The 23,882-nt window shown below is 45.5% G+C and overlaps 2 protein-coding genes across 6 annotated transcripts in view; one reads left to right on the top strand and one right to left on the bottom strand.

Moving 5' to 3' along the window:
* Positions 1-15,705, top strand: part of LOC142101343 (uncharacterized) — a 196,831-nt gene extending 181,126 nt beyond the window's left edge. For 3 of the 5 annotated variants that reach the window (XM_075185757.1, XM_075185761.1, XM_075185760.1), the window contains 6 exons: positions 5,847-5,974; positions 10,470-10,590; positions 11,761-11,870; positions 12,486-12,550; positions 13,093-13,222; positions 14,121-15,705. In XM_075185757.1, coding sequence (XP_075041858.1) covers positions 5,847-5,974; positions 10,470-10,590; positions 11,761-11,870; positions 12,486-12,550; positions 13,093-13,222; positions 14,121-15,327 — 1,761 coding nt within the window. In that variant the 3' untranslated portion in view covers positions 15,328-15,705. Of the gene's footprint in view, positions 1-4,374; positions 4,447-5,846; positions 5,975-10,469; positions 10,591-11,760; positions 11,871-12,485; positions 12,551-13,092; positions 13,223-14,120 lie in introns of those variants that run through there. The other 2 variants (XM_075185759.1, XM_075185758.1) reach the window with 2 other exon arrangements.
* A 1,017-nt stretch (positions 15,706-16,722) lies between these two features.
* Positions 16,723-23,557, bottom strand: NELFB (negative elongation factor complex member B). Its single transcript, XM_075185892.1, is given in 13 exon segments — positions 16,723-17,138; positions 17,254-17,362; positions 19,300-19,441; positions 19,879-19,985; positions 20,262-20,404; positions 20,589-20,684; positions 21,404-21,506; positions 21,656-21,768; positions 22,424-22,608; positions 22,798-22,947; positions 22,950-23,028; positions 23,114-23,263; positions 23,405-23,557. Coding segments are annotated over 13 exon segments (1,674 nt in total). The 3' UTR covers positions 16,723-16,994.
* Between the last annotated feature and the right edge of the window lie 325 nt (positions 23,558-23,882).

The raw sequence follows: 23,882 nt of genomic DNA, 5'->3' as shown, positions 1-23,882 counted from the left end.
TCCAGGTGATGGATGACTAGGCATGCTGGGAATTGTAGTCCCACTGCAGCTGGAGAGCCACCAACCCCCGGCCTCTGGTCTTTATACGTGTATCCCAGGTAAGGAGTGTGTGCTTGTTGGGTGTTATTGCATTCAATATAATTAGAAATGTTCTACTTTGTTTCATTGCAAATTCCCCAGAGAGATAGTACAGGTCTAAGTACAATTGTTGATCTTACAGATCATAATCATTAACAACCCCATAACTGTATCAAGGTGACCTTGGCTACCTGTATAATTTAATTGATATTGTATACATAACAGTGTGCGTTTCACCCATCTGATGGAAATGGGAGGTTCGGTGACCCTGTGGATTTAGCGCTGTAACCTGTAAATGCTGATTACAGCTCTAGAATCTTATGGTCTGAGACAACCAATGTTTGCTAATGAAATGTCTGCACATCCACTTATTAGTTATTGCTAATAAAAGTGCATGGATAACATCAACATTAGCCAGATACTGTTTTGATGCATAAAATGTACACCACGATTGATAAATCAGTGATTTTAATTGCACAAAGTGACTCTAAATCCCATTTATATTGCAAGAGCCCCAAATCCACTCCACAAGGACAGAATTGTGATGTCTTTATGTCTGTATTTTATTACTGATGATTTCGGAGCTGAGCAAATAGCACATTGTGATGGTCCTGTAATCCAGGCATAGTACTCAGGGAGGGGGGGCTCACATGGGGGAGATGGAGAGAGACAGTTTCCATGGTAACAGCAGTTGGCAAGATGTAGATTTCTGCACCTCAGTCAGTGGGAGCCATGGAGCAGCTTACACGACATGCTAAGGCTACACCCCTGGCATGTTGGCATCTGTGTTCTGCTGTTCTCCCACGTGTTCACAGCCAGATCAATGTGCAGAGCAGTGACCTGAGAGGATGCTCACATAAAGGAGATCTGCAATCTCCTCTTTCAGGTTTAACACGTCTGTAGCTCACAAACCTCTGCAGATGCCAAGTTTGCTGATTCCCCAGACCTGTAAGGTGCATGTACTAAGCAGGAAATGGTGGATGCTTTGTGCAGAATGTGTTTCCTTCCCTCCTGTGATATCCTGTGCTCTTAGTATAAGGGAATAATCTGGATGGTGCATTTAGGGGCGTTGCTGGTTTACCAGGTGGCCAAAATGGGGTTTTATCCACACAAAATAACGTGATTTTGGCACATGAGATAACAGCGATCAGGCGCTGGCCTTTACTTTCATTTCATCTGTTTGCTCCTCCTGAGCGCACGTTATGCCACTTATACAGACAGAAATGAGGATTGAATGAACAGTATTTTAGGAGAAAAGTGTAAAAGTTGTAATTCGTGAAGGATTGTATCTAGTAGCAATGTGCCAACATGGGCAGCCCTATCTGTGACCCCAGTCTCACAAAGTATCTACACAGAGGTACTATTTGTCTATTTTAAGGGTTCCAATTAGTACCCTACCTTTGTCTGTCAGTGGTGAAACTAAGCCTGACCAAGTAGTCAATGCCTAACCCCTCCATATACTGCAAGGGGAGCCCCAGTGACACCCTGTAGGGACTCTGTGTGTGTGGGGGGGGGGGGGGGGGACTGTCTGTGTAGTCTGTGTAGGGACTGTGTGTGTGTAGGGACTGTGTGTGTGTGTATGTAGGGACTGTCTGTGTAGTCTGTGTAGGGACTGTGTGTGTGTGTGTAGGGACTGTGTGTGTGTGTATGTAGGGACTGTCTGTGTAAGGACTGTGTGTGTAGGGGGGGACTGTCTGTGTAGGGACTGTGTGGGGGGGACGGACTGTCTGTGTAGGGACTGTCTGTGTAGTATGTGTAGGGACTGTCTGTGTACTATGTGTAGGGACTGTGTGTGGGGGGGAGGATTGTCTGTGTAGGGACTGTCTGTGTAGTATGTGTAGGGGCTGTGTGTGTGTGTGGGGGGACTGTCTGTGTAGGGACTGTCTGTGTAGTATGTGTAGGGACTGTCTGTGTAGGGACTGTCTGTGTAGTATGTGTAGGGACTGTGTGTGTGTGGGGGAGGACTGTCTGTGTAGTATGTGTAGGGACTGTCTGTGTAGTATGTGTAGGGACTGTGTGTGTGTGTGGGGGGGGGGGACTGTCTGTGTAGGGACTGTCTGTGTAGTATGTGTAGGGACTGTCTGTGTAGGGACTGTCTGTGTAGTATGTGTAGGGACTGTGTGTGTGTGTGGGGGGACTGTCTGTGTAGGGACTGTCTGTGTAGTATGTGTAGGGACTGTCTGTGTAGTATGTGTAGGGACTGTGTGTGTGTGTGTGGGAGGACTGTCTGTGTAGGGACTGTGTGTGTGGGGGGGGGACTGTCTGTGTAGGGACTGTCTGTGTAGTATGTGTAGGGACTGTGTGTGTGTGTGTGTGTGGGGACTGTCTGTGTAGGGACTGTCTGTGTAGTATGTGTAGGGAATGTGTGTGTGTGGGGGAGGACTGTCTGTGTAGGGACTGTCTGTCTAGTATGTGTAGGGACTGTGTGTGTGTGTGGGGGGGAGGACTGTCTGTGTAGTATGTGTAGGGGCTGTGTGTGTGTAGGGGGTGACTGGCTGTGTAGGGACTGTCTGTGTAGTATGTGTAGGGACTGTGTGTGTGTGTGGGGGGGACTGTCTGTGTAGTATGTGTAGGGACTGTCTGTGTAGGGACTGTCTGTGTAGTATGTCTAGGGACTGTGTGTGGAGGGGGGGGACTGTCTGTAGGGACTGTCTGTGTAGTATGTGTAGGGACTGTCTGTGTAGTATGTGTAGGGACTGTCTGTGTAGGGACTGTGTGTGTATGTGGGGGGGGACTGTCTGTGTAGTATGTGTAGGGGCTGTGTGTGTGTATGGGGTGACTGGCTGTGTAGGGACTGTCTGTGTAGTATGTGTAGGGACTGTGTGTATGTGTGGGGGGGACTGTCTGTGTAGTATGTGTAGGGACTGTCTGTGTAGGGACTGTCTGTGTAGTATGTGTAGGGACTGTGTGTGTATGGAGGGGGGGACTGTATGTGTAGGGACTGTCTGTGTAGTATGTGTAGGGACTGTCTGTGTAGTGACTGTGTGCGTGTGGAGGGACTGTGCGTGTGTGTGGGAGGACTGTCTGTGTAGGGACTGTGTGTGTGGGGGGGGGACTGTCTGTGTAGGGACTGTCTGTGTAGTATGTGTAGGGACTGTGTGTGTGTGTGGGGGGACTGTCTGTGTAGGGACTGTCTGTGTAGTATGTGTAGGGGACTGTGTGTGTTTGGGGGAGGACTGTCTGTGTAGGGACTGTCTGTGTAGTATGTGTAGGGAATGTGTGTGTGTGGGGGAGGACTGTCTGTGTAGGGACTGTCTGTCTAGTATGTGTAGGGACTGTGTGTGTGTGTGGGGGGGAGGACTGTCTGTGTAGTATGTGTAGGGGCTGTGTGTGTGTAGGGGGTGACTGGCTGTGTAGGGACTGTCTGTGTAGTATGTGTAGGGACTGTGTGTGTGTGTGGGGGGGACTGTCTGTGTAGTATGTGTAGGGACTGTCTGTGTAGGGACTGTCTGTGTAGTATGTCTAGGGACTGTGTGTGGAGGGGGGGGACTGTCTGTAGGGACTGTCTGTGTAGTATGTGTAGGGACTGTCTGTGTAGTATGTGTAGGGACTGTCTGTGTAGGGACTGTGTGTGTATGTGGGGGGGGACTGTCTGTGTAGTATGTGTAGGGGCTGTGTGTGTGTAGGGGGTGACTGGCTGTGTAGGGACTGTCTGTGTAGTATGTGTAGGGACTGTGTGTGTGTGTGGGGGGGACTGTCTGTGTAGTATGTGTAGGGACTGTCTGTGTAGGGACTGTCTGTGTAGTATGTGTAGGGGACTGTGTGTGTATGGAGGGGGGGACTGTATGTGTAGGGACTGTCTGTGTAGTATGTGTAGGGACTGTCTGTGTAGTGACTGTGTGCGTGTGGAGGGACTGTGCGTGTGTGTGGGAGGACTGTCTGTGTAGGGACTGTGTGTGGGGGGGGACTGTATGTGTAGGGACTGTCTGTGTAGTATGTGTAGGGACTGTGTGTGTGGGGGGGGGACTGTATGTGTAGGGACTGTCTGTGTAGTATGTGTAGGGACTAGGTGTGTGTGTGTATGTGTGTAGGGACTGTGTGTCTCTGTGTGTAGAAGAACTGTCTGTGTATGGACTAGCTTTGTAGTGTGTGTGTGTGTGTGTCTATGTGTCTGTGTGTGTGTGTAGGGACTGTGTCTCTGTGTAAGGATTGTGTGTGTATATAAGGACTGTCTGTGTGATTACTCTGAGCTCTCCCTGCCAGCAACTGTCTATGGTGCTGATCTCCCATCCATGCGCTCTGCGCTCCTCAGCCTGGGGGCGGTTATCTATTGGTTGTGTCTGGTTACCCTGGAAACGCGGACGCTGAATGGCGACCACCAGGGAGAGAGCGGGAGCTGAGGAGGGTCCGGGGGAGCCCGGGAGACGGGTAACAGCGGGGCTCTGCTGGGGACACGGGGGTGTAATATAGTGTATGTGTGTAATATATAATATATATGTGTGTGTGTAATATATAATATGTATATAGTTATAGTAGAGATGTGCTCACTATACCAATATCATGTCCACTGTAATATGTCTTCTGTCTGTCAGTCCTATGCCCATCATGCTCAGCCCTGTGTCCACCATAACTTCCCTCAAGTCCTTCAGTCTCTTTGTGAACATATATTATCTGTACCTAGCAGGAGTTTCATGCCCACCATGACTTCCCTCATGTCCACCATAGACCAATGACAACATATACCACCTGTGCCCAGCATCACAGCCTCATGTCTACCTCAGCCCCATACCTACTATATACAGCCGTGTTCCAAGCATCCCAACATAACTACACAGACTATATGGTGCCCTCTGCCAGCACATGATACCCATCACTGCCCCATACACACATAGAAGCCACATGCCTACCCTAGAACCTTACCCCCCTGCCCTAGGATGCCATGCTAGTGTGTAGAGGAAATTCTGTCATTTCATCCAGTAGAATGTGTGGACTTCTGGTTCTTGCACATCTTTGTGGCACCAAGCTAGTAAAGTAACAACCAATAAAGCTGTTTGGTGCTGTGACTTGGTAACTGAGTGATTAGCCCGAACACTTGGCTCCACCAGGGGAGTGGCAGTGCTGTGGCATGTCGTGGGCCACAAGAGATGGCCCCCTGGGCCTGATATGGCACATGGGCACTTAATTCAGACATAATATGATATTAAAGTGAGTATAATAAATGTTGTGATTATGGGGCTGAATGTGATACATTAGTGTGTGGAAATTTGAATGAATGTGGGAGCCTCATGTATCAAACTCCTACTGTCCTATAGACTTGTAAGCTTGTGAGCAGTTCCCTCTTACCTCTGTCTGTCTGTATTACCCAGTATTGTTTTATTACTGTGTTTGTTCCCAATTGTAAAGCGTTACGGAATTTGCTGGCGCTATATAAATAAACGATGATGAGTGTGTTGATGGGGGGAGGGGGGGGGTTAGAAGAAATGTAACTGCAGAGGATGTGTAAGAGAGGACAGTACATGCTGTAATAATGATAGATGGATGAGAGATTAGAAACTTGTGGTAGAATAAAGTTCGGGGTGGGGGCTGTTATTTAATGAGAAGAAAAGTTCAGCTGGTTATGTCGTGAGTGCTGCTCGCTGGTTAATTAGCTAATCAAACTTGGTTACTAATTTGTCACTTGTTAATGACTGTAATCTGTCATCTGTCACTTGTTACTGGCAGACTGCCAGGGTCACTCCTATGACTACTTCTTAGTAACACGATTTCTATCAGAAAGCTGCACACATTCCAGATAACTTAATGACAACATATTTATTTATATTTTACAGTCCATAAATCCGGCAGCCAAAATGAAGAATCCTCCGGTAATATCTCCCTATATGCAGAGAACCATTACACAAAGAGCAGCTCATAAGATCCCTCCTGACACGCTCCCTGCGCCTACATCCAGAGCAAGGTAACTCATTATACTGGGAAAGCTGAGCGCATCATGCAGAGGGTGGTATGTGATGACACCATGTGACCAGTAGGGGCAGTGTCTATAAATCAGACATTTCATGGACCGTAGGAGCTGACATGTGGAATTCTGTGTTTTTCTGAACAGTTTTCAAATATTTACTTAAATAGAAGTAAAGCTGCTTTGAATCTTATGGTCTGAATACCTGAACCTCTTCTCTGCCTCGTCCTCCTGGAATGAAAATGTGGCATCCATTGATTAGACGAGGTGGCATCCAGATGGATGAGGCTAAGTGGGCACGAGTGAATGAGACTGGAAGGTGGCTGTAGTGAGGCGGCATCAGGTGTATTCTATAAGCAGAAAGTCCATTGTGACTTCCTCTTCCTTTACCCATCTTACCGCCAGTGGGATAGAATCTGTGTCAGTCACGCTCTTCGTCCAGTCCTGTTCTCAGCAGTTCTAGATTTTTTCCATGCTCTTAATGTGCAGCATCCAATCAATAATTACCATCATTTATTTGTAAGGTGCAAAATAAAGTGCCGGACAGTCGGTATAACAAGTATACAAATCATCCATAAAATCTACATAGGAGGGTAAGAAAGGAGGTGTAGGGAGGACTCTGTTCATGGGAGCTTACAGTCTAGTGGAAGTCTGATGCTGGGAACTGTAGCTGGTAGTTCCTAGAGGGAGTAGTATCAGGGGGAGGGGTGGGGGATATTGGCTGTAGGGAAAAGAGAGCGCTTGTAAGATTGAAGATTGGGGGAGAGTCTGGTCAGGCAGGAAGGGGATTTCTATAAGTGGGGGCAGCGCAGGCGAAGTTTTGTAGGAGGGAGTGAGAGGTGGTAATCCGAGAGGAGATGCAGGTCACATCGCCAAGGGGGTGTATCTAGTGACTGGGTCAGTGATGTATAAAGAGGTGTTGGCAACGGCCTTGGAGGTGAGAGTGAGAAGCTTGAATTGAACTCTGGAGATCACAGGGGGCCAGTGTAGGGATTTGCAGAGTGACACAATTAGCATTTATCTGTCTAGTGCGCTAAATAATAAATGCAAACATCTGGTACCTGTGTTTTTGTGGAAATTTTGCTCCTCGATGTAGTCTTAGTAATTGAGCCCTATTACCAGCACACGCCCACTGCGCAGGCGGGCCACAGGCTGAGAGAGAACTACAGTCAGTGCAGAGTGGTTGCGTCAGGAGATAATGTGGGTGTGTCGGGGTCACCTTTTGGGGCCTAAAAGGGGAGGCACCGGCATTGTCGCAGAGGCCCATAGAGGACGGTTTCCTGGACCGTCTGGTACCTGTGGTTTTGTGCAAATTTTGCTCCTTGATGCAGTCTTAGTAATTGAGCCCTATTACCAGCAAAACCTCCACCGTGCAAAAATGTGCAAAGGAGACGGCCCTTTGAGATACAGAATGCACCCACACCTCTGGCAGTGTAAGGGTTAACAGACTAAATAACAGGATCCCATAACGCTATAGCTAGAACTCTGCAAAATGGCAGCTAGACAGTGATTAATGGGGACCGGAGAGGAGCGGTGATTAACTGTCAAATGTATTCTTATCGTTGTTCTCTATCTAATCTATCTAGCACAGCCAAGTGTTATTGTAAGGTAGTGTAAGACTATATTAACACAGGACAGACATGTGACCAGGAGGTGGTAGGGAGAGAGAGAGGAAAAGCAGCAACAGCATGGATATATTCTAAGTGACTACAAGTCTTACTACTAAGAAATAAGTCTAGACAGTACGGTGGCTCAGTGATTAGCACAATATCACTAGACATATAACCACTACACCATCTATACACAACGAGGCAGCCGACAGAATGGGGAACTTGTGGTAACGGACCTCACATTCATCTATCTCCTACAAAACCATTTCTTGACTTCATCTCACAGCTCTGGGGTCATGGGTTCAATTCCGACCAGGGCCCTATCTGTGTGGAGTTTATATGTTCTACCCGTGTCTGCCTGGGTCTCCTCCAGGTGACCAGTTTTGCGCCCACACTTCAAATACATTTTGTAGGGTAATTGGCTGCTGACAAAATGCAACCTCCAATGGGGCAGGGACTGATGTGAGTGCGTTCTCTGTACAGCGCTGCGGAATCATCATCATCATTTATTTATATAGCGCCACTAATTCCACAACGCTTTACAATTGGGAACAAACATTAATAAGACAATACTGGGTAATACATACAGACAGAGAGGTAAGAGAACCCTGCTCACAAGCTTACAATCTATGGGACAATGGGAGTTAGAAACACAAGGGCATGTGCTACATCATATTGCACAATGGACCAGCCAGACTGCGAAGGTAAAAGTACTGAGTGTGCTGTGTGTGTTGCAATGTTGGTCAGAAGGTTGTTGTCTTGCGTTAGCTGTGTAGAGGGTGGTAATAGGGTAATCTAGGGAAATTAAGATGATGGTTGAGGAATATCATAACCTTGTCTGAAGAGGTGGGTTTTCAGTGAACGCTTGAAGGTTGGAAGATTAGAGAAAAGTCTTACTGTGCATGGGAGGGAATTCCACAAAGTAGGTGCAGCCCGGAAAAAGTCCTGTAACCGAGAATGGGAGGATGTGATGAGCGTGGAGGAGAGACGTAGATCATGTGCAGAACGGAGGTGTCGAGTAGGGAGATATTTCGAGACAAGTGAGGAAATGTATGTCGGTGCAATTTTGTTGATGGCCTTGTATGTTAGTAGAAGAATTTTATATTGGATTCGTTGAAATACAGGAAGCCAATGTAGAGACTGACAGAGTGGCTCAGCAGAGGAATAACGGTTTGTAAGGAAAATCAGTCTAGCAGCTGCGTGCATAATAGATTGTAGGGGTTCAAGTCTGACTTTGGGAAGACCAGTAAGGAGGGAATTGCTATAGTCGATGCGGGAGATGATGAGTGCATGAATTAATGTTTTTGCTGTGTCTTGTGTGAGATATGTGCGTATTCTGGAAATGTTCTTTAGGTGTATGTAACATGATTTAGATATAGAGTTGATGTGGGGCATAAACGACAGTTGTGAGTCAGGGATTACACCTAGGCAACGAGCTTGCGGGGTGGGATTTATGGTCATGTTATCAACAGAAATAGAAATGTCAGGCAGGAAGCTTCTGTTTTTGGGTGGGAATATTATTAATTCAGTTTTTGAAAGATTGAGTTTGAGTTGGTGAGAGGACATCCAAGATGAAATGGCAGAAAGACAGTCAGTAACGGGAGACAACACAGATTAGTGACTCTATAAATAAATGGTGGTGATGATACATGATGATTCCTTATTGTAATTGTAACCACAGCCTGGATATAACACCTTGTCCCCTCTCGATAATCAGCCAGATTTACACAACTTCACTCCGTCTCCTTAACCAGTCATGTCAATAACAGTCTGTCTGGGACGGGGGTGGGGGGGGGGGAGGTAATTGTTAGTACAATCAGAGCATGTTGGACTATTCAAGAAAGTACATCAATATCAACATTGTGCAAACAACAAAGTGCAAATTACATAATTGGATTAAGCCAATTGTTCCTCTGCATTGTCCTAGCTTAGACAGTATTATTTTGTTATACATACATTAACTTACAAGTGTCCTAACACTGGCTACCTAGACGGAGTGCAGAAGAAATCCACTAATATTTATACTTTGGTTCACACTTCATAGTTTTTTTATTTTGCTTATTTTAATGAAAACTAAATTAATTCAATACACTTTGTGATTTTACATTTTGTTGTCTGAGTACATTACTTATTCATAGGAAAGATAAAACATTTGTAAACCTTTATAAAATAGTAATAAAATATCATTAAGAAGTAATTTGATAGTACATTTTAATTTTGCAAAATGAGGTGTTCAGTGGAACCCTAAGTGTCTGGGACTGGCAGGGGGCACACAGGGACTGGCAGGGGACTCACAGGGACTGGCAGGGGACTCACAGGGACTGGCAGGGGGCACACAGGGACTGGCAGGGGGCACACAGGGACTGGCAGGGAGAACACAGGGACTGGCAGGGGGCACACAGGGACTGGCAGGGGGCACACAGGGACTGGCAGGGGGCACACAGGGACTGGCAGGGGGCTCACATGGACTGGCAGGGAGCACACAGGGACTGGCAGGGGGCACACAGGGACTGGCAGGGGGCTCACAGGGACTGGCAGGGGGCTCACAGGGACTGGCAGGGGGCTCACAGGGACTGGCAGGGAGCACACAGGGACTGGCAGGGGGCACACAGGGACTGGCAGGGGGCACACAGGGACTGGCAGGGGGCACACAGGGACTGGCAGGGGGCACACAGGGACTGGCAGGGGGCTCACAGGAACTGGCAGAGATATTGAGGTATGAGTCACGGGTATAGATGATACATTACCATCACCTATTGGGAGCTGCTATAAGTAATAAAATCTTTGTAAAGCACTTTATACAGGTAGGTCGGGGACTTTATTTTTATAAATAACGTTTATTTTTTGTCACTAATATCCAGTAATAACAATGTTTAATTCCTCAGCAGAGCAAAGACCCCTTGTAAATCCCCCTACGGTATCTCCAGTTGTGCGAGTGCACCAGCGATTGCAACACGATCACCAGCAGAGAGATTGGCAGCTTCAAATCCACCACCAAAGACCAAGGTTAGAGGGCGGACGAGACGCTTACGTTTTATACCGCTCAGATTAATGCTGGGATAATGACAGGGAGTTATAAAGTGTAATGAGTTAATGACTGAACCAGTAAAGGGCATACTGCCTGCCAGGTGTTGGCTTCTGAGATTAGATGCCCTGGATAAGAGGTTATTTTCGATCAGGGCACTTGTTGGGCAACCATCCAATGCTGCCGTGCAGGTCGGGTGACGCCCGTTATTCTAGTACAGGTAGAAGCCATCTGACCGACTACAGAGAACCGGTCCTTTATCAGTTAATTCAATTTTTTTTTTTTTTAATAGTGCCCTCGGTGTTCTATGTTCCTTCCACCTTGGAGGAAGCATGTGGACCCCGGCTAGGGCTGGAGGAGACGGAGCAGTTGTAGATCGCTCTGTTCTCCGCTCTAACTTCCAGGTTCTCTGTAGTATTCCAGATATTATCCTGTAAGTACAATTACTACAATATTTATATTTACCACAGATTACATGTAAAACATTCATGAAAATAAGTGAATGTGAAAGAAAACATTAGGACAATACTGACCAGAGTATTATATTATAAAGGGTTAGTTTCGCTTTCATAGTCATGTGAAGTTTTCTGTCCTCTTGAAGGGATCCGGCCCGTCGGTGCTCATACAAGTCTGTGTTTGGAAGTTTACATTACACTGATATATGGCAATATTGGGAGACACAAGGATGTCTCACCAATGTGTATTAAAATTGTGATTTCCCTGTTACGTAGTTTAATGGCAATGATTATACATTTTTTTTATATGTATGTTGAACATGATTAACCCTAAGGCTAATCATTTATTATAGAATAAACCAGGCCTGGACAACCTGTCTCTCTTCAGATGTTGTAAAACTACAAGCCCCAGCATGCTTTGCCATAAAATAGCCAGCTGATAGCTGGCAGGGCATGCTGGGATTTGTGAATAATATAATCTGACCAGCAGGTGTCACTGTTGAGTCTGGTGTTCAGCCAATCACTTTTTTGCAGACCTATATAGACACAATCTAATTATTTGTGGGGCAGCCTCATTTAGCCACAGGGAAAGGGTCAATGGCCTATATGTCTATATTGGTAGATGTGGTGTTTCCTAGGCCATTGCCTGTATTGCTGGAGGTATATCGGAGGCTGTGATTGGTTTATTTTTCACAGAGAAGGACAAGCGCTGGGGTCACCAGAGAGAGGCACAGTGTTACTGTAACACAACCTGACCCCCGGCCGATGCCCTATGTGCTGGTACCAGTGAGGGTGAAGAGGACGGGGTAAGCCTAAACTACTCACATCTTCCAAAGTACACTCTTAGGTAAATGTAATAACGTGTAATTGCTGAACTTCGATGGCTGCAAAGAGGAAACAGGGACCTGTCTGCGCTCAGTTATTAGATAAGTCTCTGAGTGTTTCTCTCTGTTACTCTGCAAGGGGCGAAGGTCACACTGGCTGTACAATGTGTGTTGTATATTATCCATGTAATCAGCATTTCCCCTAGTGATCCCAGGTGAGTGAGTGTGCCCCCTTGTGTGTCCTTGTATTTACACACCCAACAAACACTGCATGACAGCAGTTATCTAGATGTACTGCAGACACGGATCTCAAACAAAACACTGACCTTAAAATATAGACAATAGAAAATCTATAAATTTATAACTAGATCCATCATCACTGCAGCTATTTGAATTGCTGCAAAGTATCATATCTACCAATCCGGCAAACTGGTAGACCGCCAGTAATCTCCTGCTGGCGGAGATATTTGGACATTTGTCGCCAGATATAGTTCCTGTGTAACTTACTTTCTGCATAGACAGGATAACAGTATTTATAAAATGGCATTATTTGTCTTGTTAAGTTCTATATTAAGATGTGATTATTTTTTTTGAAAGGTTGAAACTTTTGGACCCAGAGAAAGTGAAGAATTTGACATCCGCAGCTCGATCTCCTGCGTCAGGTAAGAGGAATCAGCCATGTCTTTTCCTGTACGAGAGATTGTGGGTCTTATGGGACAAAGAATCCTTTACATGAATCCATACTGCAGCCGATGGCTGCGTCATCCTCTTCAATCCCCTCCTCACATCTGTATTTAACCCGTTAGAATGTTGCCTACATGTGTCCCCTCCCTCTCATTTGCATAGAACGCCACTGGCATTATACAGGTATTATTGCATCAGATATGTTGGCGACATTTTAAACGTAAAGCCTTGAACCAATCTTCTTTATAGTCAGTAAATATCTCTTTAAAAGCTTCACTAATGTCCCCCCTCCAACACCTGACTTTAGCAAGAACGCAGCATCTAATAGGAGTAAGTCAAGATGGTGGCGAATGCAGCTGTGTAAAACTCTGCTCCTCCCGATGGAAAGAGACGGGGGTACAGCTGCACCTCCTCTTACACCCACATACAAATAGGTGATTTCGTGTAGCAGAATGAGATATTTAAATGATCTTCTAGTACTGTGTCCTATAATGTAGTTTTTGCTTTGTGTGTTTTGTAGGAGGCAAAAGACTGAATTTAATTCCCCATCAGACGAAGGGTAACAAGCAGCCGCCTGTGATCCGCAGACAGCTCAGGATTCCCAGATCTCCAATGAAACAGGCGACGTCTTCAAGGATTTCTGGCAGACGGTGAGAAAGTTCACATCTGATTACATGATGTACAGAAAGTAATGTTATTTCTCAAGGACAGAGACGTCTGTGTCCTCTCTCACCGTTTCTACCAGTGCTCCGTAACCTCGTTATTTTCACTTCAAATACAAGACAAAATAACTGGAGGATCCTCCAGCACTGAAAGATATTGTCTACGTACACAACACCGTTCAGCCTTATTAACTAACCAGGTGCTCTGAGCCATTTCTGTGTCTAAGTATCGTGTTGTAGTATGTAGTAAGTATTGTGTCCTACCACAGGTATTTCATGAATGTAAAGAATTAAACTGGGGCGCAAGAGAGGTGTGACCACAATGTGTAAACAAAAAGACATTAGTATTGCTGTTACAGCTACTGCGAGCTGTTCTCTGTATTCTAAACAGGAAATGTTCATTTAACATATCGCAACGTCATTCTCCTTCTGTATTAACTGCACTCATCTCTTTAAGTGCAAATGGTGCTATTGCCCAGCAAAGGTATGGACGCTTGATGTAAAAACTGCTTACAACTTAACATAATGAATGTCAAAAAACCCTCTCTCTGGAAACCCTTCAGTATAGTCTGTTCTACCCCCACCTCATGGGTCCCTCTAACTCCTATTGTCTCATCGATACCCTCTCCGTCTAGATTGGGAGAGGGTCCTCTCTATCCTCTGTCTCCAATCTGCACTTTCTCCATCTGTCCTGGTTCTGTTTATGTCCAGTTTATTATACCGCCTGCCTGGTGCTGCAGTTTTGTGACGTCTTATAAGTAAATGATGACACCAGCAGAGATTACAGACTGTTCTGTTATATGTTGTAGAGTATGGTCAAAATTACTTTAAAGTGCAAATCAGATTATATAGATCAATAATTCTGTTTTGTTTGTTGTCTCTATAGAGAGGATACTAACCAGCCTACAAGAAATAAGACCACCAGATTGGACGAAGACACTGATCTGTTGACTCAGCAAATTGATGGATTGGTTCTGGGGGACAAGGATTGTGTTGGATCCACAACTTGTGACAACGTCCAAGCGTCCGATATTCCCCACCAAGCCTCATTCCCAGCTGTAGGCAGCCAGGATAACGTCAGTAAATCAGTGGAAACCGCTCAGGTCGATGATCATACTGACGTGGATCCCTGCGGAGACGACCAGCAGAAAACTTCACACTTACCAACCTTCCCAAGTATGTCTGCCAAGAACGAAGAAACGCGTGGTCACTGCACCAGCAGAGAGGTGGACTCTCAGTCCAAATATGAACAGACCGATGTCCATGAGCAGCTGCCAGGAGAGAACGAGGAGCCACAAATTGTCCCTTCTTCATGCCATAGTGAAGAAAACCAAAAAACTGAGCCTACATCTCCCGACCATTCCCTACCCAGCAGTTCCACAATTAAAGTTGTAGGTGGTTTAATTTATACATCTCCAGAACCAGAGCCAAGCACAGGAACTCTATGTCAAGAAGTAAAGCCAACGTCAGCCCGTAGTCATCCGACTACTGATACTGATTCAGTGGGTGAGAACTGCAAGTCGCTCCCTGAAAAGGACTTAACTCAAAAAAGCAACGTGAACTTGGGGCAAACTTCAAACCCAGCTGAAGAAGACACAGCAGAAACGGCCTCGTTCCAGGCCAAAATATATCCACCTGTCTGGGCAGGGAGTAATGAAGTTATAAGGCAAAGGCAGGGGGTCCTGGTGCTGACGAGGAGTACGGATGAAGATGCCATCTTTATTCCCAAGCTTCAATTTGAGTTCACTCCTGATAACAGCATAGACTGGACGGCGTTCCATCAGCCTGCTGCGAACAGCACTGGAGGACTAAATAAAAGGAACGACCCCGGGATTACGAAACCATGTACCCCTCGAGGACCTTCTTTTAGCAAGAGTGTCCTGAAAAAGTCTTCTACACTTCCAAACCATGGGTCTATCTCCAGAGGTCACCCCGAGTCCCCCAGTGCTGGGGAGGTAACAAGGAACAGTAGATACCCCTTGTATGGGATCGTGGATCTGTCCATTTCATTTCAGGGGAAATTCGAGGACCAGGAAATTCCAACCGACATTCCCAAAATATTACTGACAGAGGAAGAAATTGACGAGGACTAATGAGGTGGGCACATTACCAGATATTATACTGATAGTAGACATTAATCACTCATACTCCTCAGCTTCAGTAGGTGCTGTTGTCTGTGTAGCAGTTTTTTGGTGCTCCCAACACTACCTTCTACGTCTTTGCCAAATATCGGATGTTTTAAAGACATCCAGATGATGTAGTTTGTAGATTTTGATGCAGAGCAAATGTGTTATCTTAGTAATGATGCAGTATTAAACTTAATTACTATTCTTTGTCTATTATCAGCCAAAGTGCATGAACCAGTGCGGACTTATCCACTTGTACAGCTGTGATTGAAAGTAAAACCTGCTACTCTCAGAATCCATGCGCTGTATCCAGTCATCCACACACAGCGGAGGCAGGCAGTTTTTTTTTAAAACAAAAACAAAACACGCACACTACGTTCGCTTTGCGATGCTTAATGAATCAGGCCCTGTAAGTCCTTGTCACAGAACAAATAAAACTAAACAGTTATGGCTGTGGTTCCAGGCAGTAAAAGTCACGGAGTGCTAGCTCTTAGTTACACAAGGATACATCAAATCCTGCTACTAGAATGATGTATTACTGGCTGCTAGCGAAGCTACACCATGACCGAGCGTTAGAGGGGAAGGTAACTTTTTATTAAACACATAGCTTTATCTTTCAGCCCTGTATTTATAGCATTAGGCAGAGCCCTGATAGCAGACAAGGTTCTGCCATCCTCGCTGCACTGGGTACAATTGTATACAGACGGCAACGCTGCGTCGTATCCCCGGGCAACGGAAATACACAACTCTGTTTGGTGCAAATAAATGGCTGCTTAAAGCGTGCATATAGAGCAAGTGTCTTTACCGGAGCTGCGGTTACTGGTCATTCATTGAGGGTCTATTCCTAGAACACAATTAAATTTCCTTCTTGCATTCAGAAGTCAATTTTAGAAAACCACCAGGGAAATGTCCATTGACCACTATGACGTTTGTCTACACGGCAGCGATGAGACACAGCTCAAAGGATGAGAACTTTTACTGTGATCTCCAAGTAGCATATTTCATGGATCTCTTGGGGTCTCTGGCTGACAATTCCTAGGGTGTCGTTATCCGGCACTTGTCAGGTTGTGAAGTTCACAGCTCTGTCTCTACCTTATCACTATGAGAAAATACAAAGCAATGATCTGATTGCTGCAATACAAACAGAGCGAGAGGGGCTTACCCGCATGTAAATATTAGGTGGTTTCTACACTCCTGCTTCCTGGAGAATCATAACAAAAATATTCTTATCTCCACCGAAAAACTAATTTTCTCCCTCGTCTCCTCCCTCCACCCAGCAGAACCACAACATGAGCTTTTAGAGGACAGACTTCTACCTGACTTGTTTACACAACGTTATAATTCACAGGAAGACTTTGTAAATTGTATTAAAGAAAACTTTATTTCTGTATTGTAAAAATAAACAACAATGTTTCTACACAAGGCAAGAGTGTGGCCTGTAAGTGTGTAACCAGCCCCAACCCGAATCTCACACGCTCTGAACCGTATCCAACATGGAGGTACAGAGTAACACTTCCCAAATCTACTGTAGCAGACACACAAAACGCAGGAGACTAAATATCACAATGTCATCTAATACCAGACAAGGGCGGCAGGGGTGTCAGTCACACACATATATACAACAATCACTGACATTACACTACAGGAGGGGCGGGGACGCTGTGAATGGTCAGGTCCATGGCCGGGGGCTCAGGTTCTGCTGCTGCTGCGGGGGGGCTGGATTTCTTCTGTAACTTCTCCCCCAGCTGGTTGTAAAGATCCTTTACTGCCTCTCCGCTCTGCACAAAGAGAGACAGACGTTACTTCCCGTAGGCCGATGTCCTACAGCCGGCTGTGGAGTCTGCACTAGTCACACTGATGCAATGATTATACCCCCCCTCCTCCCCCACTTACTGTTTTGGAAGGTGCCAATGATTTCTGTAGAGACTCCAGTTTGGAAGGCGCCACTTTGTGGTGGAGGTGAAGCAGCAGACGTAGAACAAATCTGTGACTGTTTTCCTTCCTGCAGAGTTTAACAAGATTTATATATTAATTACAAGGACTCTGTTTAATCCCATAATGACAGCGCAGCAGCTGGGAAGTCTCCAGGTCACCTCGATCAATTTAATACACTGGATAATACTAAACTGTGCTTTCCTTACGCTCTCCTAGTGCTTATCTATAATATAACCTGTTTCACAGATATTACTGCTTTCCATAAAGACTGATTGCAATCACTAAAAACGAAGTTTTGCTAATAAATAACATGTTCAATTATTTTGACATTTTGCAAACTTATATAAAAATAACCTCCAGTTTATACAATTAAAGATCACAGATTGAGGAACAAGCAGATAGCTGCTCCCCATATCACTCATAGTCCTCCACATACATCTGTCTGATTCAGCTGCATAAAGACTTTGTATAACTTATCCAATAGCGTGTGCTGCCACCTACAGGCCACAATGTAGAACACAGTTACTCATAATCACCCACTTTGTTTTTCCCCAATAAGAGACTACGGCTGCAATAAGATTGTGTGCACATAACACCCTCTGACAATATTTACACACACTGCCAGTATCTATGTTAAACAAAGTCGTTTTATGATCATATCAGACTAGTGCTCTGTAGAGGGGGCAAAAGCAATTGTGGTAAATAACTGCCCTGTCTCTCGCTAATGGGGGAACCTTCATTTTACAATGCAAGATTACATTATTTTCTTTGCAAGTTAAGTTCTACTTTCCATATCCCACTGGGCATCATATAATAACCAGGAGGTCACCTGCAACTGTTCATGGTCATTATAGAAAGCTTCCTACGCTGCCTCACAAACAGTTTTGACCTTCATTGTAAATGCTGATTGTGACGCAGGTAGAAATGTTTCCACTGCACATATCAGAACGTTCAGTAAACAAAGATAAATATCAGCGTTTGTTACTTGTAGCAGCAGAGACGACTGTTCCCGCCCAGCAGGAAAGTGACCTCATTCAGTGATTGCAGCGTTAGGTAAACGTAGGACGTCATCCAGAATTATTTGGACGTAAGGAGACAATGAGAGGTCAGATCTGGCGCGGTTACATAGTGACCCAAAAAGTAGATATTGCAGCGGGAGACTTGGGGCAAACGTCGTTCTCTCTCCTTTGTGCCCAGCACCAATAACAAGGTCTCAATCCCAGGATTTAGGGGCCGCACCCTCTGCAGATTAAATCTCACTGTCCTATGTGCTAGAAGTAACATTTTCGGCAGTAGGAATTACACCAAAAAATCAAATCCTTCTTGTTTCATTTAACACACTGAGTGGCCATTGTATAAAGCTGCATCTATGGCCCCAGGTAATATCCATTCCCCCAATCCTGGTTCTGCCATCACGAAACCGGAATTCACCAAACAAGGCAGCGTGTTTTTCACCGACGGCTGCCCTAGCCTAACCGTGCAAGGCATTATGGGTACTGCACCACTGGTGTGCTCCGCTATAAATGTAGTCACAACGACTCATCCGCACGAGTGGTGTCAGCCCCCACTTTCATCAGTGGTCTCTTTCTGAGCACAAGACTGCTGTTACCTGGATGTTATCAGATGGGGCTGGTCCGGATACACCCATGCTGTGGTTGTATCTGCCCACTCTCCCTACCAACCTGCTTTACAGCACATAGAACACTGCTCAGTGTGATTAATGATACCATGAATCCTTACTGACAGCCTGCACGTGTCACTGTTACTACAAGTGCTTTACTCAGCAACTAAAAGCTATAGAGAGCAACAGATTAATGAAGAGAGTCAGGAAAACAATATCCCGCAATCAGTGCACTAATTATATAAATGACTGTATTTGATCACCACCTGTTCTCCTGAGGTCAGTAGGTCCTATTTGCAGCTACAATGGACTGGATTTGAACCAGGTTTGTCCTGTTCTGGAAACCTCACACACATTATAAAGGACAATACGTGGATGCTTACTTTGTGCAGGCTGTGAGGAAGAAGCCGTTGAAAACGTGGGTGCAGAATTCTTCTGATCCAAACTCCTCGGACAGCAGCGTCAGGTTACTGGTGAACAGGTGGAGGAAGACGTCTGTAAACGCTGTGTCGTTGTACGTCTCCTCTTGTAACGGAAACAAAGATATATTACAATTATCAGCAGCCGAACCAGGAGTCACGTTGATGTGAACAGAGAGTAAGAAGGAATGTGTATATAGTTCAGGTACCTGTGTCAGATTGGTACAGATGTAATTAGTGTGTTGTAGTGTTAGGTGGTTTAGGATGGAGATACTGAGGATAGAAGGAATGTGTATATAGCTCAGGTACCTGTGTCAGATTGGTACAGATATAATTAGTGTGATGTAGTGTTAGGTGGTTTAGGATGGAGATACTGAGGATAAAAGGAATGTGTATATAGTTCAGGTACCTGTGTCAGATGTACACAGAGGTCCAGGAGAATGAGTATGGAGAGATGACTATACACTGTTTCCTAGTTTCTTGCTGATTGATATGTATAATATAGAAGGATAATACTGTATAAGAAGTACAAGCTGCACTTACTCAGAGCAGGCAGCAGGCGGAGCAGTGAGTTCCTGTTCCTCTGCTTGGTGATGTGCAACAGGTAATATAGTCCCACCTCACAGGCAATCCTGTTCTCCTGCAAAAACCTGTCATGAAGACAACAACGTGAGGGATCCTGTACATGGACGTTAATAATAGAAAGTGATAAATCCGTGGACTAGTCTCCCAGCAGCTGGGGCACACATACGGCTATTTAAGACTTACAGAACAAAAACAAGAAAAGAAATCCCCACAACACACAGAAACCAGCGGACTGGACGGACTTTTATGTCCTTTTCCACCATCAAGTTCTAGGTTTCTGCTTTACAATATCCTCCCTTTCACAATAACCCCCATAACCGCGATCCCCCCAGCTCACACACTTGGTGAAGACGTCTGGCAGGGTGTTGGGGTAGGTGACGGCCACCTTCTCCTCTGTGGGTAACTTGTGTTCCACATTAAAGGTGTAGTCATCAACGACCAGTGACATCAGCATAGGCAGGAACTTGGTGATCAGCTCTGCGTCCTACGGGAGAGAAAACAGCCGCCATGTGTCCGGTGGACGCGGTGATTGGTCGAGGATCAGGGAAGATTACAGTCTGACAGAGACGAGGTCTCTACTTAAATTACACACAGTTATAAACAACGCCTGTGTTATATTAGCAGCAACATACGAAACCTATGGGATCATCGTGTCGCTGCGCACGTACCAGCTTGGGCTCTTTAAACACCTGACTGTCGATCATATCCCACGCTCCGTGGCCCAGAGAAAGCATCCGCAAAAGCAGCAGCAGCTCTGGGCTGTCCTGCGGGACAAAATCATTGTGTTATAAAATGAGATTATTATAGTAAAAGACAATACTAAGCAATGGCGACACCTGCAGGCTACACCAGGTAACTGCAGAAGAGGTGGATTATATCATAACAATTACAAGTCAGACCTGTTATTCTTCTATTGAAAGATTACAATGTAAAGCAAAATTCATGTTTACATTTCACACATGGAGTTATAAGAAGATTCTGTAACACAATCTTTTTTTTAAAAAAAAAAAAAACCCCACTCTAAAAGAACACAGATAAGAGAGTATCCCCCAGGTTCGGTTACACTGTACCAGGGTGCAGATTTCTGCTACACCCATTTCCTTGCCCTAATGCTACTGCTCCAGCGGACGCAGCCAATCACATTACAGTAGTAGACAGTTGTCAAGTGACCACTTCATGGGGTTATTCAAAGTGGCCTTAATCATCCATGGTCTTACACTTGTAGCACATAGGGCCGGGGGGACGATACATTGGTGAAGGACTTAGTCCGCCCAGCACAAGTTCACACTCTGATTAGGTAAATGTAGGAGAAATCCGACAGCTTCATATTTAATGGCCGATACATATTTACATTACATGTGATTAATGTTCATAGTGATTGGACGGAATGTTAATAGACTATATTCTTATTAATGGAGCACACAATGGCAGACTCCGCTATTTAAAGCAATGTCTTCCCACTTAATTGTGATCCATCACCCACCCGAGGGAGCGACTCCTGGCTGATGAGTTCCTGGAGGTTGCGGATGGTGCTCACAGCGAGCGTGTTAATGGCGAACGGGTCGCACAGGATCATGGACAAGTCCCTGTGGATAGGAAAGCGGAGGTAAGTTACAGGACTAGTATATATGTCGGGGTTTATTATATACCATGTATGTAGGTACACACCGCTATACAACATTCACAGAGTACCCTGTCCCAAAGAGCTTACAGTCTAATCATACACTGTCCTCACCCCAGCACCTGCTCCTGACCCTTTTTCACTCCATCGAGAAATCCTTGCAGTTCCCGCGCTCTCTTTGCGTCCACAAACTTCTCTCGGATACAAGCGTCCAGACACCAGGTGAACTGCCGCAAAAAGACGACAATTAGTACATGATACGATACTTTAAAAGCTCCTGACTCCGGCCTGAAACTAATAACTGAGGATAGAGCTCCTGCCGTTAAGTGTGGTACAAACACCAGGAGGTAAATGTAACAAGCGGAGATGTTTCCGATTCTAGGTATCATTTATTTAGTACATTCTACAAAATGACAGCTAGAATCCGATTGGTTGCTATAGGCACTTTTCAAACCAGCTGGAAAACTCTCAGCTTGATACATTTACCCCCAGCTGTTAATATTTTGCATCAAAATGCATTTTGGGTGTCTCCAGAGTATACATACAGCTGCACTGCAGGTAAGTGGTAGATACATCCTCATAATAGTGTATCTAGCATATTGTTACACATGTGATCGGATTTACAGTTTGGGTCCATTTTGCATATATAACAGTTCTAATATAAATACATATGTCCTTTAAACTCCTGGAACTGTGGGTCTAACCCACATAAACAAGTCATACAGCGAAAATATTATTACTGCAGATTATTGTCTGCACGACCGCTGGGAACGAGGAGAAACATTCGCTCATATTTATCCTAAACTTCCTGAGACCTTAATGAAGTAACAGGGAAGACGCTCTAAGAAAGTCCCATATAACATCACAGAGGGCGACATGTACCTTGTGGCAGGGGTCCACGGAGCAGATCTCACTGACGTCCAGGTCGTGTAAGGACATGAGAAGCTCGGCTCGCAGCGTACAATAGTGAACGTTCCTGGTCCTCAGGAAGAGAGTGCGCAGGAACTGCAGGACCATATCGTACAGCTTCACGTTCTTCCCAATCATCTGAGTCAGTTATGCACCACCTTGTCCAGAGGAGAAAGAGAAACGTGGAATCTAGTGTACAATTTACTGTCCGAGGAGCAGAGAACAAGGTGAACGAACAGCCCGACAGAGGAGACAGTATCCCCTGCAGGTTCTACTCTCTACATTAATGCCCCGAGATACATGGAAGCGCTGGTGTCCCAGCATGCACTGCAGGTTTACGCTCTCACCTCACCCCTGCCGTCTAGTTTTCGGTGAAAGACTGAAGAAGTTGTGCAGGACAGAGAGGTCGCTGTTTAGCAGAAGGTTCTCTTTCTCCAGGATGTATTGCTTCAGCAAGGGCGAAACCTCATCACCAAACAAGGCCTGATTATCCTGCAGATCTGGCGCTTCACCTCCACCGCGCAGGCCTTGTACAGTTCCTTGTCCGCCATCACCAACTTCAGCTTCTTTTCAGGGACCTGGGAGCAGAACAAAGCGATCAGAGGGTGTGTTGTACGATATCTGGGAAGACGCCCCCATCTTATACACTGTACAGTAACCTGCCTTTGGTAGGTGTTTCATGACGCACATGACGACAGGCTGGATGGACGGCATCTTAACCAACGCAAAACACTTTTCTAACAGCTCTTCCAACTTCTTGTACCTAAATAGGTCAAACATATAACATTCAGAAGATTTAGTAGCCTTGAAACACTACAGGGCCCGAGATACAAATAAGATAACTCCAAGAGACATTTTCAGTTATATGGGCTACTGTTGGGAGCTTGTTAGAGGAATTGGAAGTTATGAAAACATTCAGCTTAAAAACAACCACAGCGTGGAAACATTACATACACAGACATGGTGTGTATCTGGTTCTGTAGGGAGAATATCTCGTACTAAGATGTCTCTCGTGCTGCCCCTTCCACTGATCTCCCTCATTCTCAGACTTTCCCCCAGTCTGTGCAGCTTCAAACGGCACTTAAAACTTGAAAGCCCAGCAGCCATCTCTATGCTTGGTTACCTCACCCTCTCTCATCCTCCATCCCCCATATGCGTCCCTCTTGCCCCAGATCCCTTTCACAGACTCCCCCTTTGTCTGCTGTTTGCCCTCCCTTTAGATCGTAAGCTCTTACGAGCAGAGTCCTCTTCCCTCCTGTGTCACTACCTATAACTCTTGCTCCAGCTACTCTGCCCTCCTCCTCCTCGGGCTCTCTGCCCCTTGACCCCCACTCCTGCTGATTTCTGAACCTCTTTTGGCAGCTTCTAATCTGTTAGCTGCGCCCACACTTCTAGGCACAGGTTCTCAGTATGTGCCGAATTTACCCTGCTA

Source organism: Mixophyes fleayi, chromosome 9 (genome assembly GCF_038048845.1).
Source record: "Mixophyes fleayi isolate aMixFle1 chromosome 9, aMixFle1.hap1, whole genome shotgun sequence".
Taxonomy (NCBI): Eukaryota; Metazoa; Chordata; class Amphibia; order Anura; family Limnodynastidae; genus Mixophyes; species Mixophyes fleayi.
The sequence above is the reverse complement of the archived record's forward strand: the minus strand, read 5'-3'. Positions and strand labels throughout refer to the sequence as shown.